At 64.3% G+C, this 21,735-nt stretch overlaps 1 protein-coding gene across 6 annotated transcripts; it reads left to right on the top strand.

Moving 5' to 3' along the window:
* Nucleotides 1-10: 10 nt before the first annotated feature.
* Nucleotides 11-21,578, top strand: SCRIB (scribble planar cell polarity protein). Of its 6 annotated transcripts, none has more exons than XM_039846005.1 (37): nt 11-960; nt 2,106-2,223; nt 2,331-2,409; nt 2,494-2,583; nt 2,685-2,741; nt 2,843-2,906; nt 2,990-3,064; nt 3,132-3,276; nt 3,612-3,730; nt 3,997-4,196; nt 4,280-4,446; nt 4,546-4,676; nt 4,769-4,891; nt 5,582-5,749; nt 6,229-6,609; nt 7,380-7,424; nt 7,910-7,999; nt 8,521-8,598; nt 9,279-9,602; nt 9,693-9,773; nt 9,854-10,108; nt 10,401-10,511; nt 10,600-10,893; nt 10,985-11,173; nt 17,170-17,280; nt 17,365-17,412; nt 18,674-18,736; nt 19,181-19,264; nt 19,387-19,494; nt 19,609-19,768; nt 19,861-19,996; nt 20,093-20,284; nt 20,374-20,516; nt 20,604-20,641; nt 20,762-20,836; nt 21,054-21,105; nt 21,194-21,578. In XM_039846005.1, the coding sequence occupies exons 1-37, from the start codon at nt 802-804 to the stop codon at nt 21,337-21,339; spliced, it is 4,899 nt and encodes a 1,632-aa protein (XP_039701939.1). In that variant the 5' UTR covers nt 11-801; the 3' UTR covers nt 21,340-21,578. The 6 variants fall into 6 exon arrangements, with proteins under 6 accessions (XP_039701939.1, XP_039701938.1, XP_039701943.1 ...); XM_039846004.1 differs by having other exon boundaries at nt 7,362-7,424; XM_039846009.1 differs by lacking the exon at nt 10,985-11,173 and having other exon boundaries at nt 7,362-7,424.
* The last annotated feature ends 157 nt before the right edge of the window (nt 21,579-21,735 follow it).

Raw genomic sequence — 21,735 nt, 5'->3', positions numbered from 1 at the left:
GCCGATTTGATTTCATCCTGCCAGTGGCCCGCGGAGCACACACCCCGACAGAGGCAGGGTGGGGGTGGCAGCTGGGTGAGGCTCTAATGCTTTGTGGGGTCCTCACTGTGAATGGGTATAGCTGGGAGAAAGCAGCCCCAGGGCACTTTAAGGCCATCAATTATGAAATCCCGGAGCCCTGCTTCAGGGAGCCCACGTCCCGGTGGGAGAGGAGGCGGTGGATCGCGTGGTCCCCGGGCTAGCGCCGGGGAGGGTTCGGGCGGAGCGGGAGAAAGCCTCGGTCACGCGCCCGGTGCGGCGTTGACCTCGGGGACTTCAGCTCCCATGGTGCCCCGCGCTGAGGGCGGGAGCCGGGCTTCCCAGCAGGCTGTGCGCGGGGCCGCTACGGGCCCTCGGAGGAGCGGGCGGCGCGCGGCTTTGTGGGGCTTGCAGTCCCGGCGACGAGGGCGGGCCTCGGCTTCCCGGCGGGCTGCGCGGCGGCCGGCGGTTGTCGGCGGGGCAGTCCGGCGGGCAGCGGCGGCGGTTCCGGCTGCGGCACAGCGGTAGACGAGCGTGCGAGCCGGGCGGGATGCGGGGCCGCCGCCGCCGCTTCCTGAGAGTCTGAGCGCCGGCCGGGCCGCGCCCCCCGCCCAAGCCGCCGCGGTCCGAGCGTTCCGAGCGTTCCAGCGCGGGCTGGGCCCAGCGCCGCCGCGGCCCGGGCGGCCCCCGCCCCTCCGTCCCCGCCGCGGACGCCCCGGCGCTCATGCGGGCCGAGCCCCGCCCCCCGCCCGAGCCCGCGCCGCGCGCCCGTCTGCCCGCACCATGCTCAAGTGCATCCCGCTGTGGCGCTGCAACCGGCACGTGGAGTCGGTGGACAAGCGACACTGCTCGCTGCAGGCCGTGCCCGAGGAGATCTACCGCTACAGCCGCAGCCTGGAGGAGCTGCTCCTTGACGCCAACCAGCTGCGCGAACTGCCCAAGGTGAGCGTCCGCCTGGCCCAGCACTCGCCGGGTCGGCCCTCTTGCTCGCTGGAGTCCTCGCAGGCCCGGCCGGGCGGGGCACCTCCAGCCGGCCCTGCTGGTTCTTACTGGTCAGAGCTCCACCCCGGGTAGCCCCACCCTCCTCACCCCCTGCGGCACAGGTGGCCATGGTCATCAGGTGCCTACCTGGGGCGGGGATGGTCGCTGAGCCGGGAGGAGGAGCGCGGAGTGGAAGCGTGGGGGAGGTGGGCGGAGTGGGGGAGGTGGGCAGGTGGGGCAGGTTGGGGGGGGTGGAAGGTGAGCCTGGCCAATGCGGAGGTACTAACTTCGTGGGTTTCTCTGGAGATGGGGAGCCCAGCCTTCTCCCCCGACTGCTCTCCTCTCCCTCCTGGGTGCTCGGGTGGGTAGGGGAGCCCCCACTGCGCCGCTTGTGCCTGACAGGTCTGCACCTCGTCTCTGCTGCTTGCTGTTTCTCGGCTCAGCTTGCTTTCCTTCTCAGGCCACTCCAGCGGCCAGGCTAAAGGAAGCAAGTTACAAAAGGATTTCCTCTTTGGAGACAGGGTGCTAAGTGGGCGGCCCAGTGCCTGGGGGCTGTTTGCCACAGAGGGCGTGGCTCTGCCCTGGACTTGGACGCCAGGACTGTGTCCTCTGTGTCCCTTGTGGTCTTCTCCAAGTCCCACATACTGCCTGCAGGCCCTGCATGCAGCCCCTTGTGCACGTGTGGTGCTTTATTGTTTTCGTTAAGTTTTTGGTGATTGTAAAGTCCTTGTGACAAATCCGGGCATGGCTAGTTTCTGGAGTGCAGTAGCAGAAACTGTCCTGTCCCAGCTAAGATTTAAACATGTAAGATCAGTCTCGGGGCAATTTGGCAGCAAGGAATGTGTCTGAGGGAACAGAAAGTGATCCCGCATCAATAATCGGAGTTAGGAGTATAGCAGGGGGTGTGTGTGCACATCTCCTCCTTGCTTTTCTTGCTGTAGACGGGTGATGTGGGAGGGCCCCGAGTTCCTGTGTGGCCAGGAGCAGATAGAGGCCAGGGGACCCCTGACCTGTGAGCTTGTGTCTGCTTTGGAGACTCCTTTGCTATAGGGCTTTGCCCCACAACCTCACCCTGCCCTCGCCCACGATCTCACCCCTGCCCACAGCCCTTCTTTCGCCTGCTGAACCTGCGCAAGCTGGGCCTGAGCGACAACGAGATCCAGCGGTTGCCCCCTGAGGTGGCCAACTTTATGCAGCTGGTGGAGCTGGACGTGTCCCGGAACGGTGTGGAGCCCGGGGCGAGTCTGGGGTGGAGCCCGCGGGTGGCAGGAAGGGCTTTGCGCCCCCGGAGGCTACGGGTGTCTCTCGTGCTGATCCCTCTTCTATCACAGACATTCCCGAGATCCCCGAGAGCATCAAGTTTTGCAAGGCCCTGGAGATTGCGGACTTCAGTGGGAACCCCTTGTCCAGGTGCGGGGTGGCCATGGGGGGCGAGGGGTTGGCAGCTCCCGCAGCTCTAGTCTGGAGTCTGAGGTCCCCTTCCCTTCGGCGTAGGCTTCCCGAAGGCTTCACTCAGTTGCGTAGCCTGGCGCACCTGGCCCTGAATGACGTGTCCCTGCAGGCGTTGCCCGGGGATGTGGGCAAGTAAGTGCCCTCTGGGGTTGGGGCTTCTGGTTCAGCCCCGCTCCTGCCCCTCTCCCCACCTCCCCTACCTCCCTCATGCCCCACCCTGATCTCTGTTGCAGCCTCGCCAACCTGGTGACCCTGGAGCTCCGGGAGAACCTGCTCAAGTCGCTGCCTGCGTGAGTGGGCTCAGGTGTCCCGCCAGTGGCCAGCTAGGGCTGCAGCCCTGGGGACCTCCAGCAGTGTGGTTGAAACAGAACTTGCTCTGTTTCCTGTGCAGGTCGCTGTCTTTCCTTGTCAAGCTGGAACAGCTGGATCTGGGAGGCAATGATCTGGAAGTGCTGGTGCGGAGGGGGCGAGGCTGGCGGGGCGGGGCCCGGTGGGGCCGGCGAGCCTTGGTCTCAGCCCCTTCTCTCTGTTCCTGCAGCCTGACACTCTGGGGGCTCTGCCAAACCTGCGAGAGCTGTGGCTGGACCGGAACCAGCTGTCGGCTCTGCCTCCGGTGAGTGAGGGTGTGGCCGCCCCCACCTCTTGCCCGGTGTGCCCTGACCTTCTGCGCCCACCCTCAGGAGCTTGGGAACCTGCGGCGGCTGGTGTGCCTGGATGTGTCGGAGAACCGGCTGGAGGCGCTACCCGCGGAGCTTGGGGGGCTGGCGCTGCTCACTGACCTGCTGCTGTCCCAAAACCTGCTGCAGCGGCTTCCGGACGGCATCGGTCAGAATTGGCCCTGGCCCCGGGGGTTGTGCCTAAGGCGGGGCCCAGGCCAAGGTCGGGGGTGTGAAGACCACGTGCCCGAGGAACCAAGGCAGCTAAGTGGTGCAGAGTAAGAGGCGATGAGTGAGGGGTGGGGGAGCTGTGGACAGAGCTAGCCACTCACCTCGAAGGCTGAAGAGTGAAGGATGCCGGAGGAGCGAGCATGGGTCTGGGGTGGGCGGGAGCTTTGTGCATTCTTGGGGTGCAGGAGGCGGGGTGAGGGACAGGCTGTCTCCACCGGTGGGTGGCCCATCCTTCATCCTCTCAGGCTTGTCTTCACATCATCCCAACACCAGGTCAGCTGAAGCAGCTGTCCATCCTGAAGGCAGACCAGAACCGTCTGTGTGAAGTGACCGAAGCCATCGGGGACTGTGAGAACCTGTCTGAGCTGATCCTCACAGAGAACCTGCTGACGGTGGGTGGTGGGTGGTGGGCCCAGCCCTGGGGGTCGGTTCAGAGTCAGCATGGGGCTGGGGGGGGCTATAGAGCGTGCAGAACAAGGGTGGGCGCCATCCTTTTGGGAGCCGGACGTTAGCTGGGGCGGCAGGCCCATGAAATGGGGAGGAGGGGCCGGTAGAGAAGAGAGAGATTGCCCGAGGGGCTGTTCCCTTCCTCCCCCATTCCTTCAGCCAGCTCTTACCGGCTTCTAACCCTTCCTCCCTCTCTCCCTTCTCTGTGCAGGCCCTGCCCCGCTCCCTGGGGAGGCTGGCCAAGCTGACCAACCTCAATGTGGACCGGAACCGCCTGGAGATGCTGCCACCTGAGATCGGGGGCTGCACAGCGCTCAGTGTCCTCTCCTTGCGGGACAACCGCTTGGCCATTCTGCCACCCGAGCTTGCCCACACAGCTGAGCTGCACGTGCTGGATGTGGCCGGCAACCGGTGAGTGCCCGCCGCCCTGCCCTAGCCCTTGAGCCAACATGCCAGCGGCCCCACTGAGCTGACCATGCCCGCCTGGCCCCCAGGCTGCAGAGTCTGCCGTTTGCACTCACCCACCTCAACCTCAAGGCCCTGTGGCTGGCTGAGAACCAGGCGCAGCCCATGCTCCGCTTCCAGACTGAGGATGACGCCCAGACGGGCGAGAAGGTGCTCACTTGCTACCTGCTGCCCCAGCAGCCCCCACCCAGCCTCGGTAGGTTGCTGTCAGCTGCCGGGCGTGGCCAGGGGTGGGCGTGGCCTCGGGCAAGTTCAGGGCCCCTGATGGGTTTCTGGTCTCTGCTTCCTTTCTCAGAGGACATGGGGCAGCAAAGCAGCCCTACCGAGAGCTGGAGCGATGCCCCGCTCAGCCGAGTTAGCGTCATCAAGTTCCTGGGGGCTCCCCTGGGCGACGAGGATGCCGAGGAGGCTGCTGCAGAGAAGCGGGTATGGGGGGGTGGGGTCCCTGGGCGGGTTGCCTCCACCCCACACCCACCTGACCCCCACCCTGCCCGTCCCTCACCCTGTGCCCACTGCAGGGTCTGCAGCGCCGGGCCACACCTCACCCCAGCGAGCTCAGGGTGATGAAGAGAGGCATGGCAGAGCGGCGGAGCGAGGCCTCCTGCAAGCCTGACCCCCAGCCTCCCTCGCCCTTGGAGGAGGTGCTTATGGGGCGTGTGGGTGCCGGCGGGGCCCAGCCCCTATCCTTTTCATCTCAGGAGCCCCGACATCTCGTCTGTCCTGGGTGTGGGACGGGGAGGCACAGGGCCAGCCAGCTAGCTCACTGTGTTCTGCGGCAGATGCGGGGGCATGGGAGGACCCAGAGGCCGCTGTGCCCTTGCTGGCATAGGGAACAGGGACCTGGTCCATGGCTGGGCTTTTCCGTCGGGTGTCCGCGTACCTTCGGTGAAGGTGGCTGAGGATAGAGGTGGGCAGGCCTAACTCCACTTGTTGAGAAAGAAGCTTCTACCAACAGGGCTGGGGGAACCTTCAGGGCCCCCGGGGTGCAGCAGGGCATCCATGTCACCTGGGGACACACGTGGCAGGGCCTGTGTCTGCAGTGCGTGGTCCATCTGAGGGGCTGTGGTCCCAGGAGGGTACCTGACCTTTTTAGGCTGGTAGTTGGGGAGCTACTTCTGTCTGTTTTTATGACTTTTTTTGGAAAGACATTTTAGGGCTCGTGCCAAAGACCTGTATCTCTGCGTGGTATGGGACAGTGGCTGAGAGCCGAGCGCAGACCCCACTCCTTTCTGCAGGGCCTGGGTGGGTGGGAGGGGCTGCTGCGGCTGGGCCAGCAGCAACCCAGGGACAGGCAGGCGGGTGGCCTGATCTTCTGCTTCACCCCGCCGCAGGAGAAGAGGCTGAGCGTGGAGTCGGCCCTGAGCGAGGACTCACACCTGTCCGCTGGCACCACCTCCCAGGGTGAGCCCGAGGGGCTGCTGGCCGAGGTGGAGGGGCTGAGCCAGCAGGAAGCTGCGCCGGCCGCCCAGGACGAGGATGCAGAGGAGAGCTATGAGGAGGTGAGGCTGGCCTTGGAGGTTGCCTTCCAGGAAGTGGGGGCTACTCATCCCGGTCCTTCCCTCTCCTTCCAAGCACGCACGCGGTCAGGACCCGTCAGGGTGCGCGTGGGCCACCTCCCTCTCGCACTCAGCGGGGCCCTGGGCAGGACTGGAGCAGGTGGTGAGGATCTCGCTCCAGGGCCAGGCTCTGCATGGTCGCTGCCTTCCTACGTGCGCCACCGCCGCACAGCCACTGCAGATTGTCCCCTGGGCCCCTCTCTTGGCCCTGATACCACTCACCAGCATCGGGCTGCTCCAAGCAGCGGGCATGGGGTGGGAAGAGCTTCCTGGCCCCCGGCCTTCTCGGAGCTGAGCTCTTATATTCCTCTTCTCCAGACAGTTCTCCATCTTTGTTCTTTGAGGAGAAGAGCCTGGTCCCCTGAGGGTACGGTGGGGGCGAGGTGGGCCAGGCCGCTCTCCTCACACTCAGGCCCTTGCAGCCCACAGTGCGATTTGCAGAGGACACGCTGCTCCTGCCTCTGGGGGAGGATGGCGAGAATGAGGAGGGGCCGCCGGAGGCCCCCTGGGCCCTGCCTGCGGGGAGGCAGCGGCTCATCCGCAAGGACACGCCTCACTACAAGAAGCACTTCAAGGTCTCCAAGCTGCCACAACCTGAGGCCGTGGTAGCCCTGCTGCAGGGGACACAGCCAGACAGCCAGGGCTCAGTGGGGCCTGGGGGCTGGCACAATGGCCCACACACGCCCTGGGCTCCCCGGGCCGAGGACGAGGACGAGGACGAGGAGGATGTGGAGGACACGGAGGAGACCGTGGCAGAGGAGGATGAGGAGGAGGTGGCCGTGGCCTCTGCGCCCTCCGTTAAGGTGGGTCTCAGCCGTGCGCTCACCTGGCCCAAGCTACCGGCTTCCGATGGCATCGTCACGGTCGCTCATCACGCCCCCGGGTGTGCACTGGCGCTGGTCTCGGATCTCGGGGACGCTCCTGGCAGCTCTGGGCCTGTGTCTTAACGCTGGCCGGCGATGACGGGGCCCGTTCACAAGGGCAGCTGACTCCACCACCCTCCCTGGGCTGGGCCCAGAGGCTCTTGCTGGCTTTGCAGCCCCATCTTGGGGGTCTGGCAGCTGCCCTCTTGCTGCCCAGGCTCTTCTGCCTTTTCAGGCCCTCCTCGGGGCTGGGCTTTCCCGGTGTCTTTCCTCTGGTCCTCAGGTGACTCTCGTGGGCCTCCCCGGGGTCTTGTCTGCTCCGTAGGCATTTCCTGTGCCCCGCCCCCCGGCACCTTTGTGTCTCCGACCCTTCAGTGGTTCTGTCCTGAGCACGGGCACGATGCTTGGACAGCTGAGGGTACCTGGGCCCTCAGATCCAGGACAGCCAGGCCAAGGCCTAGTCTGCCGTGGGGCCCACCCCTGACTGGCCGAGCCTGCCCTGTTAGGTGGGGCAGTGGCAGCAGCAGCCACACATTCCCAGACCAGAAGGGACGAGGGGCTGGCGCTCAGGCTGCGGGAGCTTGGTGTGGCGTTCTGTCTCCTTCCTGCTGGCGGCGGGGCTGGGTGAGATGGTGGCGGGGTCGGGCGAGGTGGCGGCTCACCTGCATGCCCCGCTGGTCCTGTCCTAACAGGGGGTGTCGTTTGACCAGGCCAATAACCTGCTGATAGAGCCTGCTCGCATCGAGGAGGAAGAGGTCTGTACTCTCGCTGCTCTGAGCTCTGCACCCCTGGCTGCCACCAGCCTTGCTTCCCGGGCTGCGGCCTCTCGTGTCGCCTTCCCCCTCGCTCCTGTGCAGCCCTCCTGCAAGAGCTCCTACCTGCCGCCTTGCAGCTGGGAGCCCTGGGCCACCATGGCCCAAGGGGCCTCCTGACCCTCAAGTGCAGACGGGCAGGCAGAGCACTGGCCTCTAGGCGGGGGCGGCCAGTCCCAGCAGAGGTGCTTTAGCGTTTCCCACTGCCCCTCCCAGTCCGCAGGGTCCTGTCACCCACTGGCAGGCACCCCTCCTGGGCTGCTCTCTGCCCAGCGGTGCCTGCCTCCTCTGGCTCTTCCGTCATGCTCAGGCCGGCCCTGGCACAAGTGTTACTGGAGAGGACTGGACCCTCCCTGTCTCCTGCTGGGCCCAGGGGCAGCCCTCCTCTCGCGGCCCTCCCCGGACGCGTGTGTCTGCTCTGTTTCTAGCTGACGCTTACTATCGTGCGGCAGACTGGGGGCCTGGGCATCAGCATCGCGGGCGGCAAGGGCTCCACCCCCTACAAGGGGGATGACGAGGTGAGCAGCTGCGCCCACCGGCCACTCTTCTTGTCCCACTGTCCCTGTTTGGTCTGTCCTAGCACCTCTGCCATTTTTCGTTCGGCTTTTCCTGGTACGCGGGGCAGTCGGGGGCACCTTCGCACCTCACGGCTTGCTTTCTCCCGTGTGTTGTCCTCAGCCCCCTGGTCCCCGCTCTCAGGGGACTTGCTCTTTCTCAGCCACTGGGTCTGCACTCCCCAAGCGCTGACTGCTGACACGAGGCTGCGTTCAGATTCCAGAGAGAGCTTAATTTCGGGGCGCCGCAAAAGGCAGCCCTGCGTGCAGGCCGGGTACCTTTGCGCGGGTTTGGGTCGAAGTCGTCTTTGGAGGCTGATCACTCTCCAGCTTCGTGGCACGTGGGGCCGCAGCCATTCGAGCCCAGCCTGAGCGCCACAAGCCCGCAGCTCCTCTGCACTCGCTGGGCCCGGGGGCTGCTGGGCCTTAGAGGCCCTCCCAGGCTGTGCCGACACCTGGGGGCTCAGCTCCTGCTCATCCTCTAGGGCATATTCATCTCTCGGGTGTCTGAGGAAGGCCCTGCGGCCCGGGCTGGAGTCCGAGTGGGCGACAAACTCCTCGAGGTGAGTCGGCGACCCCCAGACCCTGAGCGGGTGGGCCACTGTGCCTTCGGGGTCCACACAGCCCCTGCTGCCGGGTGCTTGGTTTCCGCTCCCACAGGAGATGGGGACCCCAGATGAGGTGAGCCAGTGAGCCAGGGGTTCAGAGGGCCCCCTGCTGACCCCCACGCGGAGCACTGGCTGTACCCCGAGCACAGGCCTCTCAAGGGGGTGCTGCCCCTGGCAGCTGGTGGGGAGGTGGCCAGAGCACCACCGGGTCTAGGTTGGGGGTGATTCATGCCCTGGAGCCCCTGCCTGGGCACCTGGCCACCCAGTCCTGGCAGGTGTGTCCGCAGTCTGTCCAGGTGGTGTCGATGCTGTCCCAGATCACCGGGAGGGCTGAGAGGGGAGATCCTCTGAAGATGGGGTCAGAAGCCTAGTGACCCCAGGTGCCCTAGGTCGTGGGCCTGCTCAGTTGATGGGCAGGTGGCAGGGCGTCTCCAGGGTGGGGGGCACGAGCGTAGACCAGCAGGAGGAGCATTTGCCTGTTTCCTTCAGCCAACTTGCGTCCTAGCCCTAGGGTTGCACAGATGGGAGTGGGGCCCACCAGGGGCAGTGGCCGTTCCCCGTTCTCCTCATCTGTGGAGGGTGTGTGTGGAGCCTGCGTGGCCGTTGCCCGCTCTGATGAGGGCTGCGGTCCATAGGTGAACGGCGTGGCCTTGCAAAACGCCGAGCACCACCAGGCCGTGGAGGCGCTGCGGGGGGCGGGCACCTCTGTGCAGATGCGGCTGTGGCGGGAGCGCATGGTGGAGCCCGAGAACGCGGTCACCGTCACGCCCCTGCGACCTGAGGACGACTACAGCCCCCGGGAGCGGCGGTTTGGGGGCCTGCGACTGCCCCTGCCCCAGCCTGAGTCCCCGGGGCCCCTCCGACAGCGCCACGTGGCCTGCCTAGTGCGTAGTGAGAAGGGGCTGGGCTTCAGCATCGCTGGAGGGAAGGGCTCCACGCCCTACCGGGCTGGCGACGGGGTGAGCAGGCCGACGGCGGGCGAGCAGGGCGGCGGGACAGGGCCGGGGCAGCCCGCAGGCCGGTCCCCTGCACGGCTCTTCCCCCCACAGGGCATCTTCATCTCCCGCATTGCCGAGGGTGGCGCTGCCCACCGGGCAGGCACTCTGCAGGTCGGCGACCGTGTCCTGTCGGTGAGTGTACTGGGGCTCCTGACCGGCACTCCCTCCACCGTGGCCGCCCCACAGGGCCCCTGACCAGCTGACTCTTGCAGATCAACGGGGTGGATGTGACCGAGGCCAGGCACGACCATGCTGTGTCCCTGCTGACAGCTGCCGCCCCCACCATCGCCCTGCTGCTGGAGCGGGAGGCTGGGGGCCCCCTTTCCCCCAGCCCTCCGCCACGTTCGCCCCCACCTCCTTCTGCTGCCATCACACCCATGGTCACAGCCACCCCTGGGGACCCTGGGCCGCTGAGGCTAGCTCCCAGCCTGCTGGCCGCTGCCCTGGAGGGCCCGTACCCTGTGGAGGTGAGACCCGTCTTCTCCCCACCATCCCCCACCCCGTGTCCACACAGCTCCAGCTTTGGGGCACTGGCACCCAAGTGCGAAGGCAGGTACGGTACTGTAGCCCCAGGACTCCGTGGCTTTACTCCTGGCGTAGCTCCCACCCGCTGTGGGTCCCCACGCCCGCAGCACTGCCTCCCTGTGGGGGCCACAGGACGCCCTATTCCTGACGACCTGGCCGCAGCTCTTAGGACTTCAGGTGCCCTTTGCTGCCCCGACAGGCTCGTTCCAAACCCTCATACCCTTCTGTCCCCAGGAGATCTGCCTGCCAAGAGCCGGGGGCCCCCTGGGACTCAGCATCGTCGGGGGCTCTGATCACTCCAGCCACCCATTTGGAGTCCAGGAGCCTGGTGTGTTCATCTCCAAGGTAGGGTGGGTCCACGGACAACCCTGTGCAATAAGGGCCTGGCCAGGCGTTGGGTGCTGGGCCCACCAGATCCCGCCTTCCCCTACAGGTGCTCCCGCGGGGCCTGGCTGCCCGCAGTGGCCTTCGGGTCGGGGACCGCATCCTCGCAGTGAACGGCCAGGACGTGCGAGAGGCCACACACCAGGAGGCAGTCAGTGCCCTGCTCCGTCCCTGCCTAGAATTGGTCCTGCTGGTGCGGAGGGACCCGCCACCCCCAGGCATGCGGGAGCTTTGTATCCAGAAGGCCCCCGGGGAGAAGCTGGGCATCAGCATTCGAGGGGGCGCCAAGGGCCACGCGGGGAACCCCTGTGACCCCACCGACGAAGGCATCTTTATTTCCAAGGTAAGGGCCTGGCCCGTGGGGTTGGGGGTGCCGAGGGGTTGGGGTGGCCAAGGGCTGGCCCGTCCTGAGGTCCCACCTGGTGTCCCTGCAGGTGAGCCCTGCAGGAGCAGCCGGGCGCGACGGCCGCCTGCGGGTGGGGCTGCGGCTGCTGGAGGTGAACCAGCAGAGCCTGCTCGGCCTCACGCACGGCGAGGCCGTGCAGCTGCTGCGCGGCGCAGGGGACTCCCTGTCCATGCTTGTCTGCGACGGTTTCGACGCCAGCACCCCCGCCCCCTCCGAGGTCAGTGCCCCCGGCCCCGTCTGGTCACGTCAACAAGCAGACCGTGGTGCTCGGCCACCGCGACTTCACCAAGGGCGGGAGCTGCAGGACACAGGCAGTGCCAGGCCATAGTGCGGGCCAGCTGCTCGTGACGTCGAGGCTTTGGCTCGCGTAGCACGAGGCGTGTGGGTGGGTGGCGTGCTCGGTTCTCAACAGGCTTGAGGCGCCTGCCTCCATGTGGGCGGCACCTGCAGAGCACAGCCACTGGGCCAGGACAGGGTGGCTCTGAACCAGGCACACAGCCAGGCCGGGGCCCCCAGGATGGTGTCTGCACATGTGCATGCGGACCCCACCCAACCTGCCCAGACGTTTTCTCTGAGCAGAAGCCAGCGCAGGGCATAGGGGCGCCCAGCTATCCTCCCTCCCAGCCCCTTGGAGAAGGCACCAGCTGCCAGGGTGAGGACAGGGCTCCCGAGGCCTGCCACCTGGCCTGGCTCTTATCCTGGGTAAGCCTGGCCTCCGACCTCAGAGTGTCGCCTCTGCTCAGGGGATCCGCTTTCTTTCACTCTCTTCATCACTGCTGTCCCTGGGGCTTCTTGGTATAAGCTGATGTGATTTTGTCTACTTGTAACCCACATAGGCCTCTGAGGGCTCTTCGCCCGCAGTGCACACCAGCTCCGCCCTAAGAGTGTCCTTGCCTGCAGGACCTGTGGGATGGGGCAGTCACCTTGGGTTGGCCCATCTACAGTGGACCTTTGGGATGCGACTTCCTGCCACCCCATCCCTGCACAGCCAGAAGGGGTGGTCACTCGTCCTGTGTGCGTCTCCTGAGTGGGAAACGGGTGGCACTTGTGTCCTGTGCTCCCAGGTCGGACGCTGGGCCACTAGCCGCGCCGCCCACATCTCCCTTTGTCTTCGGGAACCCTGGTGGTTTCTGGGGATGACTGTTCATGGGACTTCAGCCTCGGCCACGTGATGCCTAGAGGAGCTTTGCTTTTTGTTTACTATCTGAAAACGTTTTAGTCGACACAGTGCTGCAAAAACTCAGGGAACACGTGTGGTTTCTTGGTGACAGGTTTAGACATCTCGAAGAGCAGGGTGCTGTGTCCCCAAATTTCAGGAGCACACTTGGCTTCACTGTCTGGACACAGGGTTCTTCTGGTGGTGGCCCTTTCACTTACTGCACCTGGCGGTTCCCCGCCAGTGCCCCAGCGAGCCAAGCAGTGCACTCCGCTGCCCATCGACGCCTTGGGGCAGCTCCCGGGATGGAGGCCGCACCCCGCAGACCTGCCCTGGGCCTGGCAGGTGGTGCCCCCCCCGCCCCCCACCCCGGCCTCTGCGCCTCCGGGGAGTTTGCTCCGTCACGTGGCTGCAGCTGCTCTTTTATGTTCTAAGTGTCCGTCTTTCGTTACGTGGAGCACAAATGTTTTTGTCACTTTTGCCTCTTAAGAATGGCGTTTTGGAGGTTACAGGAATGTAAGTTTTTTATGAGTTAAATATTGACGCTTTTATTTTGAATTTTTGTTTGGGTTTCCACTTGAAACAACCTGCTCCAGTACGAGATGACGAAAGCACTGGCCTGTTTCCTTCTAGTCCTTACGCAGTCCTTAAAAACGACTCTGGGACTCACTGGGCTTGCTTTTCAAGCACGTGGGTATGCCGTCCCCGCAGTCTGAGCTGGTTGTCGCCATTCCCCACTGGAACTTGTGGGTCCCATCCACATCCCCCGGGTGTCGGTGTGTCCCGGCTGTGCCGGATGTGGTCCTGCTGAGCTGTGACTCATTTCTGTCATACGCCCTTTCACTTTACAGTGTGTGTTGATACCTCGTTGGTTGGGTCATCCATTTTTTTCTCCTGAAAAGTTTCAGTCTGTTTAATGTGTTTTTTCTTTGAAATGAACCTGTGAATTTTCATAAGGAAAGTTGGCTGGGATTCGGGACTAGCTTTGACATCGGAAGTGTCACCTTGTGAGTGAGACCCCCACACACTCAGAGATTGCTCTTACTTTCTGGTTGATTCTGGTCAGTGATTGTGTTTCATGTCCTAGCAGAAGCCTTGAGGCCTAAGCAGTGTTGCTGGTCTCCCTGTCCCCTCTGCAGGCCCCTGGTGGCCTTGTGCAACTTTAACGGGCTGTTTCGTCTATAATTCAGTGTTTGCTGTGGTTTCTGGTATAACGTGTTTAATTGAGGGGGGCTGCTTCTGTTTATAACCTGTGCGCATTGTTACTAGAGGGGTTGTCGGGGTCCTAGGCACCTGTGCTGAGTGAGGTGGCCGTCTGGCCCATAGGCTCCCTCCAGCAGGTGCAGTGCTGTGAAGATGAGCGGGCCTTACATGCTAGGCCCCGTCCTGCCACTGCCCGCTGTCCAGCACCTCTGGGCTTCGTCCCATGGGACTGTCGTGCTGCTGGGCGCTCCAGGGCATGGGCTAGTGCTCACTACCCCTGACATCTCCATTCTTGAGCTCAGCCCACCAGCCTGGCCCCTGTGGGAATTGGGGTCTGCCAGTGGTCCTCCTAGCTTCGTTTAGACTGCAAAGTCTCGGTGTCACCTGTGTGCTGGCCGTGTCTCCCCCCCACACTCCGAGCAGCAGGTGGCCTTGACCCACAGCTGTGTATCCTGCTTCACACCTGCTGCGGGGCCACAGGCCGGGGCTCAGCTGCTCTGGGGCCCAGTCTCCTGGTCCATACGACAGATGAGAGCTGAGGCCACTGCACAGGGTTACTGGAGGACAGGCCCGCCCGCCCGCCCTCCGTCGGGACTGCGCTCCCGGGCACATCCGGGCACCCTGCCCGTCCAGACTGACTGTGGTGTGCCCACAGCAAGGTGGAGACCGTCCTCCTGCTGCTTCTCTCCTGCGGTCATGCTCCTTCTTGTTCCGTTTTTCTCCACCTGTCCCTCCTGGTCGCACTGGCTGGCCTCGTCGGGGAGCCAGTGTGGGACTTGGAGCAGGAAAGCCTTCTTTCTCCATGTGCCTGCGGCTCATGCCCTAAGGAGAGAGACTAGTCACTCCTGACATGCCTATTGCTTCTGATTTTCCTACAGGTCTGTCTGTAAGGAAGAGAGTTTCTTAACCAGCCACTTTTTTTTATCCTGAAATAAGATTTCATACAGGAAAGGCGTCACGAGTGCTCGATTCTTTTGTTTATCGATTTCCCAAATAGCAGGCCGGTGTCTCGGAGACCTCCCAGGGTGGCTGGTGTCTTCTGCTTTTGTTTCAGTGTCGTTAGGACCACGTGGGTCTGTGTGTCCCATTGTGTCTGTGCCCACATTGTCCCCGCATGGGGCAGCATGGCTCCTGTGTCCTCGCAGCGTGACGCCTGTTGTTCACGGTGTCTTTGTTCTCGAGTGTGACCAAGTGTCTGTACGTTTGCTGTCACAGCCCTGGAATCGGCCATTTCTGGTGGGCCCAGCGCGTAGAGGACCAGCAGGCTGAGTGCTCGCGTCCCCCGGGTGGTGGTGGCCCCTGGGCCTCTGTGCAGATAGAGCCTGAGGAGTGGAGCCTCTTGGGAAAAAAAAAAACTGAAGTGTACTGTTATTTTCAATTTCTATTTAAGGTTATGGGTTTTTTACTAACCTTTGATTTTCTATTTGTGTCTCTTCCTCACACTGAAAATTGTTTTTAAATGCTATTATCGTGATTCCTAAATAATTTCAAAATTCAGTACCGATGTTATTAATCACAAGACGTAGAGAGCAGTTTAAGACTTCTTTGTCCTTACGATTTATTTGCCCGACTGCGCTGCGTACTCGGCTCCTGTGTTTTCAAGTCGTTTGAAATAGTTCTTTGTATTGTCGTGCTGCCCACGTGACGTATACTTAGGTGTATTGTTTTCAGTTTTTAGGGATGACTAAAAAGTCATTTTCTTACCAGTGCCCACCTTCCCACGGTCCGTCAGCCTTGAACAGCACTTTGAGGTGTCTGACCTTTGTCTTCCGCTCCCATAGGCATCATCCGTATGAATCTTGGTTTATCCTGTTGTAATTTCTCCTTGAGAAACATAACCAAATACATAAAATAATTTTCGACTTGGAGCAAAAGGGCAAAAACAAACAGCGTCTCTCAGGCCCCCTGCGCGTCACCTTTGTGGCAGAGGGTGCCGCCCGGGACACCGAGCATCTGCTCGGGGCTCCTCCTCCCGACTCTGACCTTGCAGTTGTGGTGAGCACAGCCATCCCTGTGCAGAGTGCCCCTCGCCGCGGGCCCAGCTGAAGTTCCTGTGGATGCATTTTTGGCAGGATTATCACAGAAGCAACACTGTCTTCTCAGGGCCTCCTGCCAGGACGTCCGGGCAGCGGTTTGTCTCATTACCTGCGGTCTCCACGTTGGTGTCACCAGGTTTCCCCACTGCAAAGTGACTCTTTCCCCGTGGAATTAATAGTGTTCTGTGGGGAGGTCTTGGAGGATGTCTGAATGGCCCATACCTCATCAGAGTTTCACCCGCCAGCTCAGCCCCCATTGGTGCCTCGCCTGAGCACGTGGTGGGTGCCACGTGGCGCTGTCACCCGTCGCTCCTGCACACCCATCGCTAAGCTTTCTGAGAGAGCCTCCCCTCCTCCGAGGTGCTGCGTGGCCCATGCGCCCTTGGTGCACACACGCCGGTCTCTCTTATCTCACAGGTGACGTTCTGTCACGGTCGCTCTGGGTTTCATTGGCTGCCATTGGGCTTCCAGGTGGCCTGGCCCTCCACATGACACCACCACCCCCCCCCGCCCCCACCGGCCTTTGAGCACCTTCCTCTCCGGCACAGCGGATGTGCTGGCTCGTCTCACAGTTACCACCAGTCCTGGGTCACCTTTCCCAAGGAGCACTGGTTCCTTTTGGTGAGAAGTGATGTTGAGGCCCTGGGTGTGTCGTGTCATGCACGCAGGCGTGTGCACGTACACACGACTGTCCCTGTGACTGGAGGCTTGCGGCCACGTCCGCTCGACCAGCAGTCCAGTCCACTGTAGGCCAGCCCCTCGTGCTTGGGTGGCCTCTGACGTGAGCCAGCAGGTGGCCTGTCCGCCGGGGCCCTCTGTGGGCCCCATCCCCCTAGTCTGAGGCCTGCCTCTCAGGCGCTGTGGCTTTCACCTGGTGGCCCTGGACGTTGAGGAGGAGGGCACCTGAGTCTCGTTTAACCTCCTCACTGTGTGGGTCTTGGAGGTGTATTTATTCCGCCGCAGCTGTGTCTGTCACGCTCCCACGTTTCCCATGGTCTTTGTGGGGTATGGTTCCTTGTTTGGCACCTGTCGTTTCTGATCACTGTATTGGCCCCATGAATGGCAGCTTCTGTTGTGACAGTGTCTCTCTGCCTGCCGGATGCCCTGTCGCCTCTTCCTTTCTGGGTGGCTGGAGTCTCTGCCCAGCCCTTTGGTTATCATTCCCGTGGGGTTTCTAACCATGGCCATAGCTGGGGTGCGTTTCAGCCCACACTGATGGCGACCCTCGTTAGTACGGGCCCCGTTCGTGTTGAGGGTCTTCCATGCCTGTCACCCTGCCACCCCCTCTTCTTTGGTTGCAGCCAAGTGGCCCCTTTCGTCCCTCGTGGGGTGGGAAGTGAGCCAGGTTGCCCCTCAGAGCTCACGACCAAAGCTCATCTGGCAGCCAGGCCCCAGACCGCTGACCCCACCCCCAGGCCCCAGGCTCTTGCCCTCCGGATGCCAGTTGCAGGGGTGGCCTGACTTGGCCGCCACTTCTCAGCTTAAGTGGCCGAGCGCCTTTCAGCTCAGAGCCCGTTGGCCTGACTCTCTCAGTCGCCCTTTGCTTCAGGATCATTGCTGGGCGCTCGCCCGCCTTGCACATTCCAGGGATGGCCTGCGGATCTGTGGGCAGCACCCTGTGTCACCAGGCACCTCGCGGCTCACTGCCCCCGGGCTTGGTTCGTCTGCTCCTTGCTCCAAAGTGAGTGCGGGATCGCCCCGCCCCAGCAACATGGCCCAGCACCTCAGCCCTGCGGCTTCCGGCGGGTCCTAGGCCAGTGGGCCTGGGAGTGGGGCCTCCAGTTGAGGGCCCCGCCTTTAGCTCGCTGTCCTCCTCAGGTGTCCCCGGGCGTCATTGCCAACCCCTTTGCGGCAGGCATCGGCCGCCGAAACAGCCTGGAAAGCATCTCCTCCATTGACCGGGAGCTGAGCCCCGAGGGCCCTGGCAAGGTCAGAAGCAACGGGGCCGGCAGCCCCCCAGGGCCAGGGAGCCTGAGGCCGTGGGTCGCTGACCGCTGTCTGTTCTGCTCACAGGAGAAGGAGCTGCCGGCACAGACCGCATCGTGGGGCCCGGAGGCCGCGGTGAGTCCCTCCGTTCACCTGAGCCCCCACAGGACAGAGCTGCTGGGTGGGCACGCAGGGGTCCTGCCCCCAGGGTGAGGGCTGAGACTGCCATGGAGGGCCCTCACCGGGGTAAGGGCACTGGAGGAGGCCGAGCCTGGCCTGGGGGACAGACAGGCCAGGGGCCCAAACTGGGGCTCCTCCCCGCCACCTGGCACGGGTCTTGTCCCCTTGATCCTTGACCCAAGCCGTAAGGCAGGTGGGGCTGCTTCTCGAGAAGGCCCCTGGCCCTGGCCCCCTCCCATCTCTTGACCTTGGACTCACGGAGCAGGCTGGGTGAGGGGGTCCCAGAAGCAAGGGGTGGCAGAGGTACCTGGAGGCCACCAGAGTGCTCGGCATCCTTGTGGGATGGTGCACAAGCCTAGAGCAGCTGCGAGGAGCCACGGAGACGAGGGGTGGGGGCAGAAGCCCAGTGCTGACAGCTGGGCGGGGACGGACACAGTCCTCGGCCCTCCCTGAAGAGGTATAAATAACCTCCCAGAGGCTGAACTCCGCAGGCCGCCACAGCGAGACCGCAGGAGCGTGAGTGGTGGGCGGTGGGGCGCCAGGAGGTGCTGCCACTTCTGAGCAGGGTGCTGTGCCGGGTGAGGGCCTGGCCAGGGCAGGGAGGTGGTGAGGGGCCAAGGGAGCCTTCCAGGAGCTGTGGTCTGAGCAGGAAGCCCCCAGGTGGGGTGAGGGGCTGTCCTCTCACCAAAAGGAGCACTGCTATGGGGCGGCTGGGGGGACAGAGGGTCCTCCCTGGCTGTACCCCTTTGAGTCTTGTGGGGAGGGGTAGGCGACAGGAAAGTGCACTGGGCCTCAGCCTGGGGCTCTAGGAGCCCACCCCCCCCCCACTGTTCTGTCCTCCTCACACTCTCTACTCTGTCCAGTTTCATCTTGGTTGTCTGTCCCCTCTCCCGTGGAGCTCCAGACTGCCCACTGCCACAGACAGATGCGGGGACAGGGCCAGGGGCCACACACTCCAGTCCTCCCTCTTGTGCCCCCGTGCGTTGGGGAGGAGAGAGCCTGCTGGATGCCAGGCCACAGCATTCTGGGAAGAACCCCTTGGTGCTGGCCAAGCAGTAGTCCGTCCGGGCCCATCTGGGGATGACCCTCGGGCTGCAGTTAGGTCAGGGAGCTAAGGACCAGTCTGTGCCACCAAGGCAAGCACCCCACCCCCAACTCCCCCTCGTTGGGCCCCAGCCCCGCCCAGCTCTCAGCCACCCACCACCTGGCTCCCCAGATACCGGCCAGCACAGCTGGAGGAAAGATGGCTGAGGCCCCTTGCTCCCCGGGCTACCAACAGGTGAGTGCCCACCAGGCGGGGGTACAGGACAGTGAGTGCGGAGGGGTGCTTGTGTGCAGTGCTTTCTCTCAGGTGCCACTCCTCACTCTAAGGGGACAGCCTGGGGGTAAGTGGCAGTAGAGGTGGGAGCTCCCTGTGGCTCCCGTGGCCTGAGCAGGCTGGGTGGGCAGTGCCTCTTCCCCTGGCACCTGGCTGCCTCACCCCGCCAGTCCTCTTGTCTGCAAGCCCCTCCCCCAGCCCCCCAAGGGTGGGGGTGGACGCTCCCAGTGCCCATGCGGAGCCTCCTCCTGGCCTCTCCCTTCTGAGTGCCGGCCCCTCATTCTGGGCACCCACTCTGCCGCCCACCTTGGTTCCATCTCTTTCTCTGTCTTTCCCCACCATCGCCCCCACCCTTGGCCTGAACCCCTGATCCCTTCCCTTGGCCCTGGCTCCTGCCCTTTGCAGACAAAACCCGGGGTGATCCAGCCACTGGCTCAGGCCTGGCCAAGGGGCTCCCCGGCCCCCAGGGGCAGAGACGACCCCTGCTCTGTGAGTGCCCTGGCCCGCAGGGTATGGGGGGTGGAGGTGGTGGGCGGGAACAGCTGTGGGGCGGGTGGTGGCTGCAGCCCTGCAGCTGTCCTAGCACCACTCAGGAGAGCCCTGTCCCCCAGCCCCGCTCCCCGCCCTCCCCTGATGAGCTGCCCTCCGATGTGAAGTGGGCCTACAGGACCTTTGCTGCTGTGCCCGGCCTCCACCCGCCTCAGGACACAACTGCCCAGGTGCGTGGTGGCTGCCATTCCCCTGCTGCATGCACCCGCAGGGTGTGCCCCTTGGGAGAGGGCCTGGTGCGGGAGGAGGGGGCCCCACCAGGTCTCAGATCTCGCTGCCTGCAGCCTCCCACGCCCGGGCCCACCGCGTCCCCAGAGCAGCTGTCCTTCCGTGAGCGGCAGAAGTACTTTGAGTTGGAGGTGCGGGTACCCCAGGCCGAGGGCCCCCCCAAACGCGTATCACTGGTGGGTGCTGATGACCTACGAAAGATGCAGGAAGAGGAAGGTGAGCAGGCAGGCAGACAGGTAGGTGGACGGTGGGCAGGGAGAGGCCGGGCTCTCGGCCTGACCTGTGCCCCGTCCCACCCCCCCTCCCAGCCCGAAAGCTGCAACAGAAGAGGGCGCAAATGCTGCGGGAGGCTGCGGACGCCGGGCTCGCCCTGGACGGGGAGGCGCCTGAAAACGAGGAGCGAGAGGAAGAGCCGCCCTGGGCCGGCCCGAGCCCTGCCATGGGGTGAGGCGGGTCAGGGGTCGGCACCTGGTCTCCCAGGCACGCCCCTCCCGCTGGCGCCCCGCCCGACTGGCCCTCCTGTCCTATCCCCTGGCCCAGGCTAGGCCCCGCGTCGCCTCCGCCCCTGGGAAACAGCGCGCCGGTCCGGACCGCTAAAGCCGAGCGGCGCCATCAGGAGCGGCTGCGCGTGCAGAGCCCCGAGCTGCCTGTGCCTGTGCCGGAGCGAGCCCTGTCCCCTGCCGAGCGCCGTGCCCTGGAGGCGGAGAAACGGGCGCTGTGGAGGGCAGCCAGGTAAGGCCCTCGCGCCCGCCCACCAGCCACTGGCGCCCCGCCCCCTGCTCCTGCCGTCTCCCCCAGCCCCACCTGCCGCGCCTTTGCAGGATGAAGTCTCTGGAGCAGGACGCCCTCCGCGCCCAGATGGTCCTCAGCAAGTCCCAGGAGGGCCGGAGCAAGCGTGGGCCTCTGGAGCGGCTGGCGGAGGCCCCTTCGCCGGCGCCCACCCCGTCACCCACCCCTTTGGAAGGTCCGTGTGTGGCGGAGGGCAGGCAGGGAGTGGGGGGCTCAGCCTGCAGCGGAGACTTCTCTCAATGTCCACTTCTCGTCCCCCCAGACATCGGCCCCCAGACCAGCACCTCCCCCGGACGCCTGGTGAGGACCAGCTGTGGCCTTTCCCCGCGCCCCTCCCTGCGGGGCGGGGCGGGGTCCAGACTGCACCCCCCACTCTTCTCCTCAGCTCTCGCCTCTCTCCCCTCACGCTGTCCTCTCAAGGCCTTGTCTGGGAGGAGGTTCGACTACAGGGTGTTCGCAGCCCTCCCTTCTTCCCGGCCTGTCTATGACATGCAGGTACCGGGCCCTCCCGGCCTGTGTGGGCCGGGCCGCCCCGCCCGGCTGCGCCTATCTCCCTGCCTGTCCCCCCCCCCCCGCTGTCTCCCCAGCCTCCTGCCTTGTCTTTCTGGGGCCAGCGCCGTTCCTCGGGCATGGGGCCTCCCCACCCAGGCTCACGTGGGTGGTCTCAGCAGTCTGGGGCGGGGCCCTGACCTAGCTCTTCTCCCCGTGACAGTCCCCGGACTTTGCTGAGGAGCCGAGGTCCTCGGAACCACCTCCTAGCCCCGGTGAGTTACCCCGGCCAGACCAGGGGATTGCGCCTGGGGTGCCTGGGGCCCCCATTACCTCTCTCTCTCTCCTGCCTCTGCCTGCCAGGCCTGCAGGAGGAAGATGGAGAGGTAGCCATGGTGCTTCTGGGCAGGCCATCGCCAGACGCCATGGGCCCAGAGGAGGTGACCCTGTGCAGCAGCCGCCGCCCAATGCGGCCAGGGCGTCGTGGCCTGGGCCCCGTGCCCTCCTAGAGGGTCGGTGCCTCCCCCGACTGGGGGCGGGGCCCTGCCAGCCCCGACACCACCCTCGCCCCCAGTCTTTTAACCTGGGTGTTAGTATTTTAAAGAGATCCCTCAGGAGTTCTGGTCGCTGACTAACTGCCCCCTCCCCAGCCGGGACCCCTTGGCAAGACTGTAACTAGTGATGTTTGTACAACCAAAGACTCTATTTTGTGGTTTAAGGAGAATAAAATTGACTACGTTTTACCTTCCGTCCGTCTGTATATCCTCCCACGCGCACACAGGCACCGCCCCCTCCTGCCCCTCCGGGGCGGGGACCACCCCAAGTTCCCAAAACTGCCCTCCAGCTGGGGTTCCCCTGGCCGCGGAGGTACACAGTCCCCGCCCCCGCCGCCCTGCAGGGCGCGC

This window comes from Pteropus medius, unplaced genomic scaffold, assembly GCF_902729225.1.
Source record: "Pteropus medius unplaced genomic scaffold, Ma_sr-lr_union100, whole genome shotgun sequence".
NCBI lineage: Eukaryota > Metazoa > Chordata > Mammalia > Chiroptera > Pteropodidae > Pteropus > Pteropus medius.
The sequence above is the reverse complement of the archived record's forward strand: the minus strand, read 5'-3'. Positions and strand labels throughout refer to the sequence as shown.